Source organism: Natator depressus, chromosome 11, assembly GCF_965152275.1.
Source record: "Natator depressus isolate rNatDep1 chromosome 11, rNatDep2.hap1, whole genome shotgun sequence".
Classification (NCBI taxonomy): Eukaryota; Metazoa; Chordata; order Testudines; family Cheloniidae; genus Natator; species Natator depressus.
Window position 1 is genome coordinate 17,155,189 of NC_134244.1, and position 22,170 is coordinate 17,177,358.

Below are 22,170 nucleotides of genomic sequence, written 5' to 3' on the forward strand. Positions count from 1 at the left end.
ACAAATATTTTATTTTGGGGCTGGGGCCAATCAAAAATTAACAGGATGGGTGCACTTCCAATTCCCTAATTAAAACCAGTGTACTTACAGTGGCATTTTCTCCTACCTCTACCCACAGGACATAGTCAGTGTTTTTGTCAGGTTGCAGATGACTTTTCATTTAAATAAAAGTTGAAATTTTTGGGAGATGAAACACAGCAGACTTAGTAAATGGCTGGACTGGAGCAGACTATAAGATAAAAAACAGTCTTCAAAAAGATTTTAACATGTAATTTTAAAAAGATATTAGCAAGAACTTTCTGTCCTCTTAAAAAAAAAAAAAGGTGATGGAGCATTTCTTCCTGTCTACATATGAAGGAAAAGAAAGAAGCAGGCTACAGGGCTCTACTAAAAAAAGAAATGGCTTGGCAGTACATTTTGTATGCAGTGCATAGCCCCTATTAACGTGAGCTACGAAACTTATTCCCTCATGCATCGTGCTGAGAACATAACTCTGATATTAAAATATCAGTCATTTCCTGCCCCTCCCTTCATGATATTCAACTGCTTTTATGCAAAGCATATCACTGTTATAGATGGTGGAGGCAAATTTCAGCTGAAAAAACAATTTGCAAAAATGCTGTCCTATTATTCATCTCATTTAACTTTGCTAATCAGATGCTCCTCTGGAGTCAAAATATTTTCCAGACTCACAAAACAAAGAGCTCTTTTGAACATCTCTCTGCTCCTATTCCTCTTATTGTGAATTGAGTCAACTCAGTGTTTATTGTATTCAATTTATTTTTATCTGTTTCTTTTATTACTAATAACATTTCCACCATTATAACAATTACATGATCTCACAAACTTCCTAATAATATTTGTCATTTGTTGCTGTTAATGTCTACTGAATTCCATGTTGGATTATTGTATTAGATTATAATATTCCAATTCGTGGCAACAATATGAAAGCAAAGGGAAATAAAACCAAAAGCTTCATTTCCAAAGTTGCAAGATTGAAGAGTGTAAGATGACAAATGGCAGAAACATTATTGCACTTTGAGTCATGGTGCAAATCGCAATGGCTACATCTGTCAAGTTTTTTGACAAACGGCTTAGAATGTTCTCCAATTAAGGGAATCAGCTAGTAAATTATATTTTTATTCAGTGTATGCTCTTGGTTCTAGCTATCTGTTGACTGAAGGATCTATCTGCTTATGCCTATTCACCACAGAATCTATTTAATTCTTAAATATTCTTCAGTTATATAGGGAAATAAACATTTACTATCACTAACAGACAGGTGCTTATCTCTAAGGACTCCAAAATGATATGAGCGCCAAGACATTTTATATTTGGACCAATGAAAGATACAGTTATATAACTTGTATACACCAAAAGTATCGTGGTTGTGTGATTCAAATATTTTAAAAAATGCTCCTTGGGTGGGAAAATAATGTAAATTAAGACCAGTAGGGGTCTGGGCTGCATTAGACAAAATAGGGAACGCTTCTGCTCCAGTGGGCAAGTTTTCCTTAGTCAAAAAGGGCCAGATTCTTTCACCCTGACAGAGAGAAAAGGCTAAGAGCTCAGTGAGTAGTCCCACTGAAATCAGTGGGGCATCTTATGGAGCAAGACATTGCTCAGTGTGAGTAAGGGTGGCAGAATGTGGCTTACAGGAAAGAGAGGGCCTGAGTCTCCTCTCAGTTACACCAGCATAGGACAGGAGTAACTACTGCAATCCATGGGCTACAGCAGTGTAAAATGGATGTAAAGTGAGAGGGTAATCAGGTCCAGGATATTTTTCAACCATTCAGCCAGTCCTGTCAAGTTCTAGCCCCTTACACACACCTATAGCCCTCTTGTCTTCAGCCTTCCCATAAACACTCCGTCACCTGCATTCCTTTGTTAGACCTTCCCCCGACCCCTCTACACTCCCATTTCCTGTCCTTACCCTTCCGTCAACACGGCAACAAAGACAATTCTTATTAAGGAACACACATGAAGAAATATCAAAGGGAGTAGAAAAAAGAAGGGTGACATCCTCAGCCCCAGTCCTTTTATGCCATGTACAAGGGTTGGAATGGTGTAAAATTAAAAGCCTCTTATTTGGACTGGGTAAAATTCCGCAAGTGCAGGAGTTGAGGAGAGAGCTCTAAGGCTGCCCCCAAGGATCCTCTTGCAAGCCCTGACAGAAGGACTGTGCCCTGGGTGGGGCCACAGCATACAGTGCTGAAGCTCAGGACAGCCCAAAGAAATGGCCATAATTTAGGCAGGCCCCCACACTGCACAGGCACAGCAAACAATCTCACCCTAATAGTTGAAGCACAGCTCTGGTGGTGTGAATCGTTTGGAGATTTGCTCTGAGTAGGATTAGATGGCACCCTGGCAAAAATGCCAAAGTCCTATCTATACCACGGTCTCCACCTGTGGAAAACCACAGATTCCAGTTTTCCTAATTTAGATAGAGCCTTTCATTTCCTCTGCCTCTTCTCTCAGTTAACAGAGAAATTAAGTTCTCAGTTGTCTAACCTTGCTCTGTTATTTCACTCACCGCAACTAAGCAGGGGGCTGTCTCCCTGCCTGCTAGTCACACCCCCTTCCCATAATCCAAACCTCCTCTTACCCCTCACCAACTCCTCAAATGTTTCTGAAAAATCTAGTGAACCTTGGATGAAAAACATTTGGTTTGCTCAAAGTAACACGCCACCTACCACTCCAACTTTATATGGGGACAGGTACATTGGAGCAAATATAAAATAAAGAGAATATTTATACAGCATGGAGGGCCAGTCAAAGCAGTGACATGCTAGTGAAAACGCCAGAGTTCTGTCTACACTACAGCCTCCATCATGGCTGCCACTGCTGTGGAGGATCGCAGGTCTCAGTCTTCCCCATGTAGAGAAGGTCTCTGGACACGAAGCTTTACGCTAGCTGTTAGAGAACTAGGTTGTAGCAACAGTTTTTTTTTCTGTTGGACCCTATGTTTGTGAAAAATCTTTTGTTTCTTTCCTATTATAACTGGTCCCCTCTAAGATCTTAATTAAGCCTTGGAGAAAAAACTTGTTTGGTGACGGATTTTTGTTGTTGTTGCTGTACCTTTCTAGCTATCTGGATCATGATAGAAAATCCACCATGACTCTTGGCAAATTATTCCAATAGTTAATTACCCTCATGGTTAAAAATTTACACCTAATTTACAGTCTGATTTTATCTTATTTCAGCTTCCAGCCATTGGATCATAGTACACCTTTTTCTGCTAGGCTGAAGAGCCTATTATTAAATAGTTATTACCCATTTAGGTTTATGCAAGACTGTAATCAAGTCACCACTTTACTTTTCTTTGTTAAGCTAAATAGATTGAGCTCCTCGAGTCTATTACTATAAGACATGTTTTATAATCCTTTAATCATTCTTATGGCTCTTCTCTGAACCCTCTCCAATTTGTCAACATCCTCCTCAAATTGTTGACACCAGAACTTGACACAGTATTCCAGCAGCAGTCATACCAGTGTCAAATGCAAAGGTAAAATAACTTCTTCATTGTATTTAAGATTCCCGTTCATGCATCGAAGGATCACATTAGCCCTTTTGGCCACAGTGGCACATTAGCCCTTTCGGCCACAGCGTCTCACTGTGAACTCATGTTCAGCTGATTATACAGCATAACTCCCAAATCTTTTTCAGGGTCACTGCTTCCAGGACAGAGTCCCCCATCCTATAATTATGGACTACATTCTTTGACTATATTTACATTTAGCTATATTAAAACACATATTGTTTACTTGCGCTCTGCTTACCAAGAGGTCCATATTGCTCTGTATCAGTGACCTGTCCTCTTAATTATTTACCACTCTCCCAATTTCTGGGTCATCTGTCATCTTTATCATTGATGATTTTATGTTTTCTTCTAGCTCATTAATAAAAATGTTAAATGGCATAGGGCCAAAAACTGATCAATGACAGCCTGCACTAGAAATACACCCATTTAGCAATGATTCCCCATTTACAATTGAATCATAGAATCATAGAATATTAGGGTTGGAAGGGACCTCACGAGGTCATCTAGTCTAATCCCCTGATCAAAGCAGGACCAATCTGCAACTAAATCATCCCAGCCAGAGCTTTGTCAAGCCTGACCTTAAAAACTTAAAAGGAAGGAGATTCCACCACCTCCCTAGGTAACACATTCCAGTGCTTCACCACCCTCCTAATGAAAAAGTTTTTCCTAATATCCAACCTAAACCTCCCCCACTGCAACTTGAGACCATTACTCCTCGTTCTGTCATCTGCTACCATTGAGAACAGTCTAGATCCATCCTCTTTGGAACCCCCTTTCAGGTAGTTGAAAACAGCTATCAAATCCCCCCTCATGCTTCTCTTCTGCAGGATGAAACAATCCCAGTTCCCTCAGCCTCTCCTCATAAGTCATGTGTTCCAGTCCCCTAATCATTGTTGTTGCCCTCTGCTGGATGTTTTCCAATTTTTCCACAACCTTCTTTTAGTGGGGGGGGGGGAGGGGGGCAAAACTGGACACAGTACTCCAGATGAGGCCTCACCAATGTCGAATAAAAGGGAACGATCATGTCCCTTGATCTGCTGGCAATGCCCCTACTTATACAGCCCAAAATGCCATTGGCCTTCTTGGCAACAAGGGCACACTGTTGACTCATATCCAGCTTCTTGTCCACTGTAACCCCTATGTCCTTTTCTGCAGAACTGCTGCCGAGCCATTCGGTCCCTAGTCTGTAGCAGTGTGTAAGATTCTTCCATCCTAAATGCAGGACTCTGCACTTTTCTTTGTTGAACCTCATCAGATTTCTTTTGGACCAATCCTCTAATTTGTCTAGGGCCCTTTGTATCCTATCCCTACCCTCCAGCGTATCTACCTCTCCTCCCAGTTTAGTGTCATCTGCAAACTTGCTGAGGGTGCAATCCACGCAATCCTCCACATCATGAATGAAGATATTGAACAAAACCGGCCCCAGGACCGACCCTTGGGGCACTCCACTTGATATTGGCTGCCAACTAGACATGGAGCCATTGATTACTACCCGTTGAGCCCGACAATCTAGCCAGCTTTCTATCCACCTTATAGTCCATTCATCTAGCCCATACTTCTTAAACTTGCTGGCAAGAATACTGTGGGAGACTGTGTCAAAAGCTTTGCTAAAGTCAAGGAATAACATGTACACTGCTTTCCCTTCATCCACAGAGCCAGTTATCTCATCACAGAAGGCAATTAGATTAGTCAGACATGACTTGCCCTTGGTGAATGCATGCTGACTGTTCCTGATCACTTTCCTCTCCTCTAAGTGCTTCAGAATTGAGACCTATCAGTTAGCCAGTTTTTACTCCATTTCATGTGTACACTGTTAATTTTATATATTTCTAGTTTTTAATCAAAATGTCACATAGCACCAAATCAAATGCCTTACGAAAACTATTACCTTTATCAAGCTAATTTGTAATTTCATCAAAAAAAGATATCGAGTTAGCTTCATAGGATCTATTTTCCATAAACATGTCAATGTGCCTTAATTATATTACCTTCTTTTAATTATTTATTAATCAAGTACCATATCAGGTGCTCCATTATTTTATCAGGATCAAGGACAGGCTGACAGGCTTATAAGTATCCAGGTAATTGAATTTGCCCTTTTAAAATATTGGGACAACGTTCACTTTCTTCCAGCCTTCTGGAACTTCTCCAATGCTCCAAGACTTATTGAAAATCAACATTAATGGTCCAGTTTGCTCTCAGCCAGCTGTTATATCTTGGATGTAAGATTATCTAGTGCTGCTGATTTCAAAATGTTTAACTTTAGTAGCCGCTGTTTAACATTATCCTGAGATACTAGTGGAATGGAAAGAGTGTTATCATATGATATGATTACATCATATGTTTTTCCCAAATATAGTATAAATATTTATTCAAAATGTCTGCCTTTTCTGCATTATTATAGATAATTCTACCATTTCAATATAGTAATGGACCAGTGTAATTGTTAATACACTTAAAAAGCCTCTTTCTTATACTCCTTAATTCTGCTGACCATAATTTCTCCTTCTGCCTCTTTGCTTCCCTTATCACTTGTCTACAATTCCTACCTTCTGACTTATTACAATCAACTTCCCCTTTCTTCTATTTATTTATAGTATTGTTTTATAGCTGTGTTCACTTCCCCTCTAAACCACATTTTTTTTAACCAATATGTGTTTCCTTCTCAATTGTGGCCTTTGGGCATCTGGTAAAGTGTTCTTAAACAATTCCCATATTTTAAGTGGTTTCTGGATCTAATTAGGAATAAAAGACTGAGTAACATAGGAGGGATATTGAAATAGGAACTCACCCTATTAAACATGTGAGATGTCGAATTTGTTGATGTCCAGAGACCTCCTAATTTATTTCTAATTTAATGTTTCCTCATTCTCAAACAAATTAAATTTGAGGCTAGATGACACATTTTTAAATTCTGCAATACTCCCATGGGTGGTACAATAAAGTCCATTATCTTACTGGATCATGCTCCTGTGTTTTTTTCATTGAAGTTGTCACTCTTATGAGACTCCCAGGACAGTAGACTGGACATTAAATTGTGTAATTATCCAGACTCTATTGTTCCTTGATGGAACAAATATTACATTATTCATCTGAGATTCTCAACACACTCGTTAAACATAAATTACACCTCACACTCTCCAGTGAGGTAAGTAACTGAAATTATACCCATTTTATTAAGTAGAAGCAGATATAGATTAAGTGACCTGACTAAGATAACACAGGTGTGACAATGGCAAAGACAATGATAAAATGATCAGACAAGCACCAATACTGAAATTAAGCTACATTTTTGTAAGCCTATTTTTGGCTGTGATGAACCAGACTACCATTATAAGACATTATAGGCCTGATGTTCTCCGTGGGTTCCAGAGGAGGAACTCGGGCTGTGAACTGCCAGAGAAGTAAAGTCTGCCTGGGCAGGGCCAGCACTAGCTGCACAAGCTGCTTGCAAATACAGCTCCAAAGGTCGGTCTGGAGGCAGTTGGGGCTGCTAAGAAAGTGAACAGGCCTAGATGCCAGGGGACCTGGGAAATGTGATGATTCAGTGACGTCTCCACCAATTAGACTCGGATGGATCACTGGCTAGAACCTTAAGCTGCTACCTCTGGAGGGCTGCTAGGGCAGGCAACCACGGTACCCCATTTGCCCCCCCCCTTCCTTAGTAATGAATGTCTCTAGTGGCCCAGCTATCACTCAGATTTGCAGAAGTGCAAATTGTACCTCCATGTGCCTGCAGGGCTGAACTGAGCCCTATCTTAACATTTTTACCATATTAAGGAACAGCAAATTGCTGCACACCGAGTTGTACAGCAAGCACTTTCTATTTCCACAGGCATTATGAAGTATTTCCTAACTAAAGCTACCTTTAAAAGACACTAATATAAAACAATGAGAAAAGGAGGGAAGACAGGCTGGATGGTTCAGGGGATTGTTAAGAGGATACAACACTAGGTTGCTGGTTCATATCCAGTTCAAGTCAGTAATGAGCAGTGGATGCTTTGTCCCATGATTGTTTAGAGGACTACTTGAACTGGTGGTGAGAGTCAGTTCCTAAGTATCCATGTGAGAACACCACCACCATGATTGCCAGTCTCAGGAGATAAGATAGGGACTGAATGGCCATGGAAAATGAATTATGCTCTCTTTCCTAGAAATGACAAGACTGGAATGGGTCAGGGTTGGGGAAAGTTGGTACTACCACTGCCCATGCTGTACCATTCTGTGGATAGGTAATGAGCCTCCAGAGTCAACCCAGTTCCTTTCACAAGCACTGAATATTTTAAAATAAATATATTCATTAAAAAAAATAGATGAAGTTGATATTTCATCATCAAGGCTGCCAGAAGGGATAGCTTATTGATCTAAATGTCTGGTGTGAAATAGCTAGGTTCCCTAGAACCACAGATTCCAGTCCCATCAGGATCAGCTCAACCTTGCATCCTCGTGAGTCAGAGAAATTGAGTTTAATGAAGTTTACTGTGTTTGTCTCTTTCGGATCTTAAAAACTGAAGTCATGTCAACTCAACATGGATGTGAAAGATCTAATGACACTTTTAATAAGAGGAGACATTTGCCTCCGAGTCCTTGGACAAACTGTCCTCTCCCTCTACTTTTGCTCCTACAGTATGCTTTGCAGTGGTTTCCCGCCTACATGCTGGATCGCACGAACAGCTACGGCTGCAATTAAGAGGCACTGGATTATCTTATGCATTGCTCGTAAAATGCTTTTGGCTCTTTGAGGATGGCAAGCATTGTACAATTACTAATTATCATCATTTTGTAAGTCCTTGTTTGGATACTCCATTGTGCTAATATGATACTTTAGAAGACTCACAAGTACAATGAGGCATACATTAATTCCCATCAACTCACTCACTTGTAAAAATTCTTGAGTTTATCTGGGAATGTCACCATGTTGATTCCCTTCATAAACATAGCCAAAACAGCACTGGTTTCTCTGTTGATATATTTGTTTTTCCTCTGCCCATATTTTGCAGCTAGCTCTAAAACCTATTTGAATGGCAAGACACGGTGATTTGAGCATCAAATCTCCTTCATGAATCAGCTGTACAATACACAGGCACTCTGCTGCATAGAAAAAAGAGTATAACTTCACTTATGCACAAATAAGCCTCTTTAGTTAATTGGGTCTATAATTAAATCATTGATGTAGTAAACACTGTAATGTGAGGTGAAAAGTCAGTGTTTACATGTAAATCATTGTAATTGAGGAAAAACAGATTTCCAAGCTTGCAATGGATACAAACGTTTCATCACTCTTCTTCTACAAAGGAGCCTATCCTTTCTGCCCTCACCAAGTCATACCTTGAAATATAAGCAAGAAAAAAATCTAGAGAATTCTAACTGAACTACATATAGGGAGGAAAGGAAAGAAGAATGACTTTATTAAATAAAAAACATGTGACTCCATTACATAGAGACAGAGAGGAGCATATATTTTTCATGAAGCTTTGGGGTCATAAGGATGATGAACTAACTGGCATGCTTTTCTGCAGCCAGAAAGAAGGCAGTAAAAATAATTAATTATTAGATGTATTGCCATAGCACCTGAGCCCTAGTCATGGACCAGGACCACCTTGTGCTAGGTGCAGTACAAACAACATGGGAAAGTGATGAACAGATGTCTTGTTTTCTGAGTTCTTTAAAACATGCTGTGATTTATTAATTTTTATAAAAAACCCACTGAGATAATGCAAATTGTGAAATAATATTTCCATCTCTGACTTGTCATGATTCAGATTTCTGTGTAACTGGAGCACAGATCATGATGTCAGCAAGTGGTTTAGGGCATTATCAGTTATTGCCACAAGCAATAGAAGCAATATTCTGTATACTATGGGCCTGATCTAAAGTTTGCAAAATCAATGGGTGTTTTTCTATTGACTTTGACGGTCTTTGGTACAGGCCCGGTAGGAGTTCATTAAATTACATCAGTTATTGTGTAATTAAAATCAAATTTAACTGCTGCATATAAAAATAATTGTGTTCCCAATTTTAAAATACTGCAATTAGCAAAAATCATGTTAGAAAAATATATTAATTCTATTAATTTAGACGATGGTTTTATCCACATCCTTCAGTTCACTTCAATTATCTTCTATTTGAAATCATGTTTTCTTTGTATAAAAATGGAAACTTACTGAAGAATCTGAGTATATCAGAATTTCCTACCATGCCTACATTTTCCTAGCTGATTTAAAACAATCTCTTACTGGTGAGCAGAAATTTGAGGATATTAAAAATAGTTTCCAAAACAGAAAGTTTAGGATATCTCAGATCAAAGATGGGATCGAGCAACATTAAAAATGTATTTTACATCCTCAGAAACTATGTATAATTTCTCAAACATTCTGTTTACTTTCCCCTCTATAAGAAAGGTATTTTGTCTATTGCCTTTTGGTGACTGAATGTATCTGTGTGTGTGTATTTTGGGGGTAGCACTGGTGAATGTGTACTGGGGGAGGAGAGACAAATCAAACTACAATAGTGCCAGATTAGCAGAGCTTCCTTCCAAAATGTCTCATTACAGCACTGAGCCTGTAACCACCATCTTACTAGTGGTGCCTTACAGTCCAATTTAATTGAGCTAAGGTACTGCCACGGCACACTGCTCTTTTGACAAGCATGGTAAACTCATTCTGTCCATCATGACACTTTTAAAAAAAAAATTGACATACATCATTCAAGAATTAAATTCAAGGCACGTACCATCTTCTTTTTAGAAGGCCACATTATAGATCACAGTTCCTTTCCAAAATTTGCCTGATTTTTCAGAATCGTTGACACAGGTCCTCGTTACCAGGATTCCCCATTTTTTGTGAGTAATGTTCCAAGCCACACAAGTCTAATTTAAACAGACTATGGATCTTCTTGTGGCGGACAAATTACAGCCGAGAAAAAAATTGCTGCGCTGGTTCAAACAAGGAGTTCAGGGGCAACCTGCTTTTCATGGTCACTGCTCCTCATTTGTCATTCTGAAAAGTTTAATACTAATAGGCAAATCCCTTGTGTTTTATTGAGCTTTCACTGTTCACCAAGAGGTAACACTGGTTTTGAGAACGGTTTCAAATCTTCAAAAAGTCATCTTAAAAGCCCCCCAGCTTAATGCATGATAAATGCTGGGGCCGAGATATACCTGCTGTTTTCTAGTTTAATGATGCAGTGTTACAAGGTTCTTAAGGCCATGTCAATGAGTTTTGTTTACTTTTAACCCACTGCTGATTTTGCACATTATTTAAACATGAAAAAGCTATAATATACCAGTAAAAATTAATTAAGTGCAAATGCTACCTTTTTTAGCCCATTTAATTAATACAACCAAATCTGATTGCTCGATTAATAGCAAAAGACCTTGGCCCTGGCAAAGGCAGAATTGTAATATTTGTTTTGAGACAATTCATTATCTCTACATAATTCAGTTGTGAATCTCTAAATGTTTAAAGTGAGGAATTAAATGGTTGTTTCCCTTCATTTATCCTTTTGAGTATAATTCTAGTATCATTTTCTTTTCCTCGTGTTTTTCTAATTGTAAAGCCAGAGCACAGTCTAGTCATTAGATAAATGTTGGTAGACGGTGAAACAAAGTAGGTACATGTCAGGATTTTTCTTTCTAAGTTTGTGAGTGAATGTAGTGTTCAGTAAAGTGCAGGTTTCCGAGCACTGCCGTGAAGGCACAGTGTAAGTAAGAGCTGTGAAAGCTTCTTCCATGTCATTCCGACTGTGCACTTTGGGCCTAACCTCCAATGCTCTCTGCTAAGTAACAGATATTGCCAACTCTGTGGAATTGTATAGTGATTTTCTTAAGTGCACAAGTGGGGTCAAGATGAAAAATGCATTTTTTCTCTTGTGATCTAACCCACTGTGCCACACACAACAGCCCTTGCATTATCATTTATTATCGTCCTCCTGTATATTTACAATATTGTGCTCAAAATGTGCTAGGTGCTGTACAGCGACAGAGTAGAATGCAGCCCCTGCTGAGAAGAGCTTACAATCAAAAAGAGAATGGCTGCAGAGAAGAGATTCAATATGCAAAATGAACAGAGCAATGACATGGGACAGGTTTTGTTAGTTCAGTTTTTTTTAAAATGCATATGTTCACTTAATTTCTGCTATAATCTTTTAGTTTTAGCTGTTTTTTCAATGGGGGCAGTCAGGGTTGAAGTGAGGGAGAGGAATGGTGGGAAGGGATTGTAGGACTGAGAAGAGGAGGAGGATGAGAGTAAGGGGAGAGAAGCACAATGGGATGTGAATGAGGGATTTGGCAGATGAAGGGTGGCAGAGATAAGGGCAATGGGGGAAGAAGATGGACCAACCACCAATGACAATTCAACTAATGAGAAGATAATATGTCCAAGTCCAGATCTCAGAGGTTAGTGAACACAATGATGTCAAGTGGCTCCGAGCCCCACGGAGGGAAGCAAATGGATAAATAGCAAAGAGGAGGCATGCAAGCTGGAGGCTAATCTTCTGCAGCACCAGCTAAAGCTGAACCTGGATGCTTGCCAAAGTCTGACCCCTGCAAGTGCTTCTTGGCTATTGCTGCTCCTCATTTGAAGGCCACTAGAACCAGTGTCCCAGGAGGGTATGGTTGAGATTAAGGGGCACTGGGCCTGAAGGACCCTGATTTGCACCCTGTGCCCTCAGCTGTAGCTGGTGCTGGCTTCTTTAGAGAAGGAGCCCTGAGGGTTGAGAAATTTTCCTAAGCATGTCCCCTCCAAACTCCTTGAGGCGGCTACTGCTCAAGTGGAATTTCTGGGCCTGGTTGCTGTGGGTCTGGTAGGCAGGGTAGAAGCAAGGCTGGAAGTCCCGGACTTGACAGCTGGTGCTGTCTGCTTTGGGATCATTAGCTCCAGGTTCTAGCCACTGATTCTCTGTTAACAAACTACTTCTATTTGTGATTCACTGCACTTCAGAAATAGAGGTAAAAAAGCCCCAGCTGGAGAAGAGGTGGGAGAATGAAAGCACATGCTCACCAGTAGTATTTTAAGGGGCAATGGGCAGGGTTTAGCAAAAAATACTTCACCTCTTCACACACAAAATCCAAGTAATCCACCTTCCTGCAGAGAACTTTTCAGGGATGGTGGGGGAGGTGGTATGAAACAGGCTGTGGGTAGCACTGTAGGTCAACTACAGCTACTATTCCAGGACTATAGTCTGAAATATCTGCCAGTTTACCTGTGCACCCATAGGCAGAGATTTGGAGGAACTAGATCCATGTAATCCTGGATCCAATAGTCCATCCTTTAAGCAGCCACCAATGGCCTCTCTATACCACCTACTTCAGGGCTAGTGTTGACCCTCCTATACACTCTGTCTGCACTTCTCAGAGATATGGTATCTTAGGTATTAAGTGGTGCAAAAGTCCATCGTTTATGGATGATATAGATTAGCAAGCAGGTTTACATCTACTATGGGGAAAATGCAATTTTCTGTCCATAAAGCATTGAGGTTCAGAGATGAGAGTTGTGTGCGACCTTGATCAGTGTGTTTGAAGCCATCATTTGCTGCATCTTCAGAGCAGAAATGACATATACTCCAGCAGCCTTGGATACAAGTCACTCTCAGTTTCTTCCTTAAATCTAATTCTAGGTTCTTTTAATAAAATTTATACTTACAGAAACAGATTTGTTTTTTTTTAAGTTTACACATAAGAAAAGATTCTCTGTAAAACAGGCATTAAAATGTATTGCACCTGTGACTGCTTGCCAGAGAATGTATTTTCCCTTTTAATACTTGGAATTGTGTACCTCAATGAGAAAGAGAAAGAGAGAATATTGGTAGTGGTGGAGGAAGGGGGGAATGGACAGAAAACAAGAATGTGTGTGTGGGAGGGAGAGAAAGCGAGAAAATGTGGTAGAGGACATTATTTCAGAGGTACTGTGTGTTCAAGGTGGTAGAGACTCCCATAGTAAGGGTCATACTCTGCTACTAATCTTTTTGTGGAACTCTTGATTAAGTCAAATGAAGTTTGCACAGAAATTGGTGGTAAGACAGACCTAGTCTTAACAGAACTGTGTCTGACTATATGATGGTATTTTGGGGAGCCCACAAAACAGTTGGTAACCACAGCAGACTTCTACTTGAATTGTTTTTTAAATACCATGTAATAGGCCTATGCTGCACTAAATAAAATGCAAACTCTTGTAAGCTGACTCAGCGTGGAGCAGCAGCCACAAATGTTATGTCTACACTGCAGCTTGGAGCGTGGGTAGATGGACTTGTCTCTGCTCAAGCTAGCATGCTAAAAACAGCAGTGTGGATGTCACAGCAGGGGAGGCAGCTTGGGCTCGATGCCCAAGTCTAAGCCTGTCTGACTCCCTGGGGGTCTGAGCGTAGGTGACTAGCCCGAGCCATTGCTTGTGCCTCAATGTCCACCCTGCTATTTTTAGAGCACTGGCTCGAGCAGCGCTGGCCTGTGTCTATCTACTTGGGCTGGGAGACACTCCCCACTGCAGTGCAGGCATTTCCAAAGAGATATCATGGGTTTTACTGCTATTCTTAAACAGAAGTTTGCCATGAATCTTAGGGCTCCAGATTGTCTCTAATGGTAAGTTTCGGAAGTCTGTTGTAAGCTAGAGCTGACGACAAGACCACCACACTTATGCAACCTCCTTTAAAAAGGTGCTTAGTTTGCTTTACTCCCCCTAGCAACCCATGCCATATTTTCAGGTGTCTTTTTGGTTTCTGTAAATACTAATGATGAATGCAGAAAATGAATATAAATGAGACAGATATATTCCTGGGTTAAGTAAGAGGAATATCATAAAAAGCAAGATAACTCACACTAGGGATCTCTTTGCTCTTGCCTTCTTTACTGGAAGCTCCACTCAGTTGCTCAATTAAACTGTAATGTGTTAATTGTTCAGGCCCATCCTCTCCATAATGGCCATAGAGACTGTGTTGATATAAATCCAAGATTGACATAGGGCTCCCCATAAAGGACTTTCTCACAGTATTTTCTTCTTGCTCAGCTATGGAAAGATTTTTAAAAACATTGCACATTTATTTGAGAGAAAGTTCATGTCCAGCTTAAATGGATGACAGTGTAATTTTTAATAGCAATACAGATACTTTAAGACAACTAGAAAGGTCAGTGGTTGGTAATAAAACCATAACAAAAACTATGTGAAAGTTAAGGGTATGATTTAAAACTACTGAAAAAGGACATTCAAAGTTAATACTTAAAATTCAGGATGACTTTCTATCCTTAAAGAAGATACAATGGTCTGAGATAAACAGAGGGGCAAATCCCAGATTTTTAATTTCCTTTCTTTTGTGACTTTAGATGAGGTTATTAATTTGACTTCAGTGTAGAATTTTTTTGTTTTAATATTTTTGGTTTAAGTTTTTATCTTCAGCTGTTAATAGCCTTCAAGCCCGAACTTCCTTGGGCACATGCCTATCTTTTGGTTGGCTTGCTTCTGAACATATTTTTTCTTTTATCTACTTTTTCATTTGTTTTATAAATCTTAAATCCTTAACTGACTGACTGGCAGTGAATACAGTGGTGTAGAACCTATGTTTGTGAGATCAGAATCAAGCTCTATTAACTTGTTAAAGATCATACAGGAAGTGGCAGTGCTAGGAATAGACCTCAGGACTCCCTACTCCTAGGCCTGAAACCCATGTTAAAAAAAAAAAAAAAAAAAAAAAAAAAGCAAAGAAACCCTCTGTAACATTGTGAGACAGCACAAGGGAAGGATGTTCTAGATTGGGCATTTGTTTCTCTACTGGCTCTTGCTGTTACACACATTTGAACGCTACCTGACAGAAGTACTGTATATCCAGTACCTTTTGAAAAAACACTGTCTCCACTGCCTTCAACAGAGTTATACTGATGTAAAATCCAGTTGAGATCAAAATTAGGGTGGTCTGGTACTTGAGGCATGGGGCGAAGGCTCAGAATACCTGGGTTTAATTCCTAGTGTGCCACAGACTTCCTATGTGACTAGACAACTCATTAATAGCCTGATCCAAAGCCCATTGAATCAATGAGCCATTCCATTGACATCAATGGGCTTTGCACCAGACCTTTAGTCTCCTTGTGCTTCAGTTCCTTGCCTGTACAATGGGAATTAAAATACTCCCCTACCTCATGGAGTGTAGTGAGGATAAGTTCATTAATGTTTGTGAGGCTCTGAGGCAATACAGTAATGGGGCCATATAAGTATCTAGATCATCTCTGTGCCTCAGTTTGCTCATTTGTAAAATGGGTATACCACCTCACCCCCACACAGGTGTTGTGAGGCTAAATCAGTTAATGTCAGTCAGGTGTGTCGAGCTCTTTGGATGCAAGTTGCAATAGAAGCATAGCGTTATTACTTACCTGATCTGGGCAACTGTATTTAAAGTGACCAAGGCTGAAATGTTGATCCATAGGAGAAAAAAAAACGACTCGCTATACCAACATTTTAGGATTTTTTTTTGTTTGCCTCAATTGCAGACCAGAAGTTTTGCATCCATTTTGGTTCTCTCTGTCCCAACCCCAATGAGCCAGCTATGTAAAAGTAACAGCTCACTAAGTAAAGTGGTGGTTTTAATTCACAGTAGATGTCACAAAATTTGAAGGCTGCTGTCATTTAATGCACTTACACATGATAAAATCCTTTAAAACATTTGTTATGGATAAAGAAATCACTGCACATATGGCAACACCTATTTAAGAAAGTACGATTCTCTCCTGTTACAAAATCATTTTAGAAAAATATCAAATGTCTCTTTGATTTAATCACTTGCAACATTTCATATATAACCAAAGATTAAAAAAATAGGAGCATGCCCTAAATAAAATAATCAACCTCCCACACTCTTGCTTCGGGTTGCCAACTCTCCGGCATTGTCCTGGACTCTCCAGGAATGAAAGATTAATCTTTAATTAAAGATTATATCATGTGATGAAAACTCCAGGAATATGTCCAACCAAAATTGGCAACCCTACTCTTGCTGCTGAAAAACACCCAAATGGATTATCCTTGCAAATGCCAAACATTCAGTCTAGCTCCTGGTAGACACTAATGGCACCTGGGTGTCTATCTGCAGTATCTGTCTGCCTGTGGCATTTTTAGGCACTTATCACTGTAGTTTCTACTGTATGTGCTGGGTCAAGTTCACCCACTGTGCAAAGGGCTGGCATAAAGTCTATGCATCACTGAAGTCTCCCTTAAATTCTCATGAAATGCACAGGTCCTCAGGGCTTGAGTGGGTTCATTGGTGCACAGCTCTTGTGCTGGCCCTATACACTCCCTTGAATCATTCGTAGCAGGGAAGCCGAGGATGGAATGGGCCTGGACTTTCCCACTGCAGAGAGTCTTCTCCATAACACAGCTAACATACATTGCAGGATGGTTTTCACTGTTGCTGCTGCTCGTGAATTACCTATTCTGGTGTTCAAATACGGACAGCAATCTTCTGGACCACCAATCCAGCAGTCAGTTACCTCAAAATTTAGAAAAATTACCCCAAGGAATTCACTGTTGAGCTTTCATACTAGATTTCAATTCAGAGTTGATTCTTGTGACCTAATTTGATCCTCAGAAAAGTAGCAATATACACTGGGAAGGCTGACAGACTCTTAAATGTAGCCGTGTGAACAGTACCACTGTCATAAGACAGTTAGAAAGCTATGGCCATGGCTCATTGGGTTATTTTAACCTACTACTATACTATGTAATTAAAAAAAAAGTTATCTTTATAATCACCTTTTTATTGCTGCAATAATGCAGCTAAAGACTTTTTAGTTCACCATGGGGATTTATGAATAAAAGCCTTAGAGTTATGCCCATAGTGGCAAGAATGGTGTTCCAGAAAACAATGATGCGGATATATAATAAAATTATACATACTGGAAAATTATATCTGAAGAAAGATAGAGTTAAAAAGTGGAAATAATCCCACAATGAAAGACACAATCAGCGGCTGTCAGGATGGAGATGGGAACTATACATTACCATGTATTACATTTTCAATTACCTTGTTTGTTCTTTGTTAGATCTACTAACTTTTCCCCTGCGGTTCCAAAGTCATTTGTTTCATACTCTGGCTCCGTCTCAGTGTCACTACTGCTGCTAGCAGAATAAGTGCACGCTCGCAGTGCCTTGTCCTGCACCAGTAATAACAGCACAATGAGAATGACTCAGACACTAGGGCAGAATATTTTATTAGGGTATAAAACATTTTGCATTCATCAAAGAAAACCTCGGATTTACTAATGGAACGACAGCAATTATCATTCAGCATCTAATCATAAGTTTGACAGTATGGGAAATAGCCACTGTTTATTGTCCAGATATGTCCCAGGAGTTAGTCCTGCTTATACTGGGCCAGATTCTGCAACTTTATTCACATTGTGTAGTACCATACTCCTCACTTAGTCCCACTGGTTTAAACAGGACTCCGTGAGCGAATAACAGCTTAACATTGGTAAGAGTGGGAGAATCCAGCCTCTTTCCCTCTGTAAAATTACTTTAAGGTTGCACACTTTCCTCAGGTAATATTTATTTATTTATTTGCATTTATAAAGTACCCTTCATATACAATTTTCAAACCTCTCAAGTATTTCTAAGATAGCATGTAGGGCATTCACACAACAAATGATGTGTAGGGCTGTGTAAAGGTTTTATCAACACTTGGTTGGAATGACTAGCATAAAACACTCATGGCTTTACCATCTGTGAGCAATTCAGCCATTTTAATGTCATGCCCCCCTTCCTATCTTTTGGCAGAGTGGTAGGGAAGCAATAAACTCCACAACTGGCTCCTTCTCCTCTGGACTCCATGGGGAGGGGCACAGACAAATTCATCCCTTCCTCTGGAAGTGAAGATCCCTAGTAAAGAGCAGCCCTGGTCCTGATACCCTACTCCATGGAAGCGCTGAAGATTTAGGAGTTCAGTGGCAGCAGAAAGGAGAGGGGAGGAAGTAACATCTGATATTCAGAATAGGGTGGTATTTGTACTTGGTGTTCAGATTATCAACCAGATAGCAAGGTCCACAAGTACAATTATCACCTGGACCCACTTTTAAACTTTTTTTTAATATGAGAAATTCTTATAGCAGTTTTGGAGACGCTGGTTTTTCCCCTTGTATTCCTCAATTCATCAGAGATTTAAAATGACAGCTGCTTATTGGGTAAGAGGCATATTCCAACAACAGGAGTATGGGAGCGAGAGGCAGCAGTACTCTGATCAGGATCTGCCACAGACTTGCCAATGTGACATTGGGCAAGCCACTTAACTTATCTGTGTGCACCATGGAGAACAAGAGTCTGGGCCAACTTTATAAGGGAACAGCCCTGCACCAGTTTTAAAAAAAGCATAAAACAAAAAGATTAGCATAAATTACAGCATAAGCAACGTAAAGATCGTAGCTCACAATAGTGTGAGGCTTATGTGCTAGCTGTAGATCAGTTTCCTGGTTAAACCACCCCCTTTCTTGAGGAGGTTATTTTTTTAATCACCCTATGTATCCTATATCTCAAGGGTTCCCATTTGCTAACCTGCTGCACCTGTTCTTCCAGCAGGGCTTGACTCATCTGGCACTTTTAATCATTCATAGCCCTCCAACCATCAACAGAAGCTTTTACACAGGTGTCTGCATTTGCCTATTTGTCCTTTTCATTGTTTTCACGGAAGGATTGAAAGACAGACAGATCATTGTAGGGATTAACAAAATGACACAAACCAAAAGAAGATTATTTTACCTTTTACACTAAAATTATATTACATCCACTCACACATACCACACCAACAGCAAAACCTAGATCAGGAAAGAATTGTATCTCCAAAGGGAAAAAACAAGAAAAAGCCCAAATCTCTTGTAAAGAAAGACCATCAGGTAACCGCAACTCAATTTCCTCATCTATAAAATGCCTGGAGATAATAATATTTAAGTAATTAATGTCTGTAAAGCATGAGACAAAGTACCAAGCATACCTGTGGGCACTGTATTATTAATAAATAATAACATACCTTTTGTCAATGAATGTTATCCAGTAATCACAAATAATTATGCATTAGATTGTTAATTATTCTTTTCATTAAAGTTAGGACATTTAGCAATTTTGACTTTTACAGTGAAGTATGGTCTTTAGACTAAATATATATGCTAGTTACACCACTGGCATTTTTCTTTCAATTTATACCTTTGTTTTTTTAGTGGCTTTCTTGCTGCTCCAGTCTGGAAGAATCTTCTTGTTTTCCACATTTTTTTCAGTATGCTCTAATGAAACAGAAGTCACCAGAACTTGTTCATGCCCACTTTGCTTTGGAGGGTTAATTATTCCTGAATTCAGAAAGAGATTATGCAATTTATGGATCTCATCATCATCACACTAACAACAGCGTTTGCTTGTGTTTAGGAGTAATCCAGTGTTCAGTTATGGGTTGATTCTGATACTTCTTTTCATGTCAAAGAATCCCATTCTTCAATGGAACGACTTGTATAGTAAGGTGCTGTTCAACATAAGGGGGGCAGAATCTTGCCCAAAGCACTTCCCAAGGCACAATTTAAAATCAGTCTTTGACTCTTAAAATGTAAACTCTTTGCAAATGAGAAACAAAAGGTTAAAAATGATTTTTAGGAAGCAGTTAGAAAAGCTGTACTGTTATTTTATATTCCGGTGGAGAGAAACATAGCAAACTCAGTTTGTTACAAAGACATAAATAGGAAATTATATCTTACTCCAGAAATGTTTTAGATCAAATAGTTCTATTTATTTACTACATGTATGTTGTGTAAAACCAAAATCTAAGAAAATAAACAGTGCTTTGTAGAATAAAATGAAAGTTGTGTTTTTGGTGAAGTAGGGTAAAGAAGAAGGGTCAGATGAAAATATTCCAGGAAAGAATGAGTTGACCTCACAATCTGATGTATTCTACTTTTTTTGCATCTCTTCATGACAATTTAATTAAGATACACACCTTACAAGATTGGTGCAGTGAATATTACGATTAAAATCAGTGCAATCTTACTGCTACCAACTTCTTATGAAGCAATTCAATGCTTGCAGTTTCTATTCAATTTGTTATAATGACAGTGTTTAATCATGGAGTCTACTCTATAGCACACTGCTGAATTGAGGTCACACATGTGGCTATTCAAGCATGTAGCATATAATCTATAACTAAGATTTCTCTTCTGAATCTCTTAGCTGTGCCATTAATTAACAATACATTTCTTTTGAAAATAATATGTATTAATATATATTTTATTTAGCTTTGATTCAAAACCTGCAGGGGAGTTTGCAATAAAGGCCACCATATGTGTTTGTACTCTAATATACTGTACTGGGAATATGGCTAAATCAACCACATTCCAGTATGTTTAATTAAAAACCTTCTCATACACATTCTGATGAAACACCAGTCTTAGGTTCAATTTAAATAACAGCAATTTGGCAAAACATACTTTGGTGGCCTTACCCTAAATTTAAACCTGATGTCTAGCCCTGCATGACCATTACATGGGATTTCTTGTATGAGGGCAATGTGGTACAGAGTCATGCAAGTTAAATAAATCAGTATCATTTTTTTACTTGCAATAAATATTCTACCTTGACAAAGTGTTAGCAAAAAAGTTTCAGCCTGTAGATTTTTTTGCTGGTTTTTTAATAGCTCTCTTTTTAGAAAGTAAACTCTTTGGGGCAGGGACTGTCTCTTAGTATGTGTTTATATGTGTTAATCTAAGGCTAGATCCACAAAGGGATTTAAACATTTAATTGTCACTTTGGGCACCTAAACCCAAAATGTAGATCCCTCAATGCTGTTGCTCAAAGGCTACCTAACCATGTAGAAGCCCACATTTCCACTGGAAAGACCCCATGGCACCTACACTTCTGCTGGTGAGCATGCACAAAGCTGCCTCAGTCCTGACACCCTCACCTAGCTCCTACCTAAACTGCAGTGGGATCCTCAAACTAGATGTTCCCCCGCCAAGCTCACCTGCAAAGCCCGATCAAGTGGGCATTCTCAGAGGATACCTACTAACACAGAAGAAAGTGGTAATGTAGCCCAGTGGCTAAAGCACTTACCTGGGATGTGGTCATTGGAATAGGGGCTTGGACCAGACTCTCCCACATCCCAGGTGAGTGCACTAACCACTGGGCTACAGAGTCACTCTCTCACACTCACTCTCTCTGGCCCAATGAATGTTTAAAAATTTCATACAAAGTGGAACAGCTTCAACAGGAGAGATTTAAAGCTGCAACCAGAATACTATGTAGCCCAGTGGTTAGGATAGTCACATAAGATTCAAGTCCTTTCTCCAAATCGGGCAGGACGGATTTGAAGCTGCACCTCCCATTGGGCTATAAGCTATACAAGAGGTGGAATAGCTGCCCCCATTTTTTTGAGAGAAAGAGCTGAGCTGATTTAGGTGCCAGAAGAGGTTTCATGGCTGTGAATCCCAAGTGGAGGGCGGTGGCGGACTCCGTTGGAGAGGTGGAGCTCAGGCCGCACCCCTGTCCTTGGCATTAGCTTAGGCAGTTCCCTGCTCAGTGACTCCCATTCTTAGGCACCTAACTCTACTCATGCATTGTACAGTGAGCCTGGGTCTCCAACTCAGGGCTGTGGATTCCACTGTGCATCAAGGAGCCTAAACATTAGATGTC

The 22,170-nt window shown here is 39.7% G+C and overlaps 1 protein-coding gene across 11 annotated transcripts in view; it reads right to left on the reverse strand.

Moving 5' to 3' along the window:
* The window catches only part of NCKAP5 (NCK associated protein 5), a 587,437-nt gene that overhangs the window by 20,237 nt on the left and 545,030 nt on the right, over nt 1-22,170 (reverse strand). For 9 of the 11 annotated variants that reach the window (XM_074967249.1, XM_074967241.1, XM_074967248.1 and 6 more), the window contains 3 exons: nt 19,705-19,844; nt 17,537-17,666; nt 14,351-14,538 (listed from right to left, as the gene is read on the reverse strand). In XM_074967249.1, the coding sequence (XP_074823350.1) occupies nt 14,351-14,538; nt 17,537-17,666; nt 19,705-19,844 (458 nt within the window). The remainder of the gene's footprint in view (nt 1-14,350; nt 14,539-17,536; nt 17,667-19,704; nt 19,845-22,170) is intronic. The other 2 variants (XM_074967252.1, XM_074967251.1) reach the window with 2 other exon arrangements.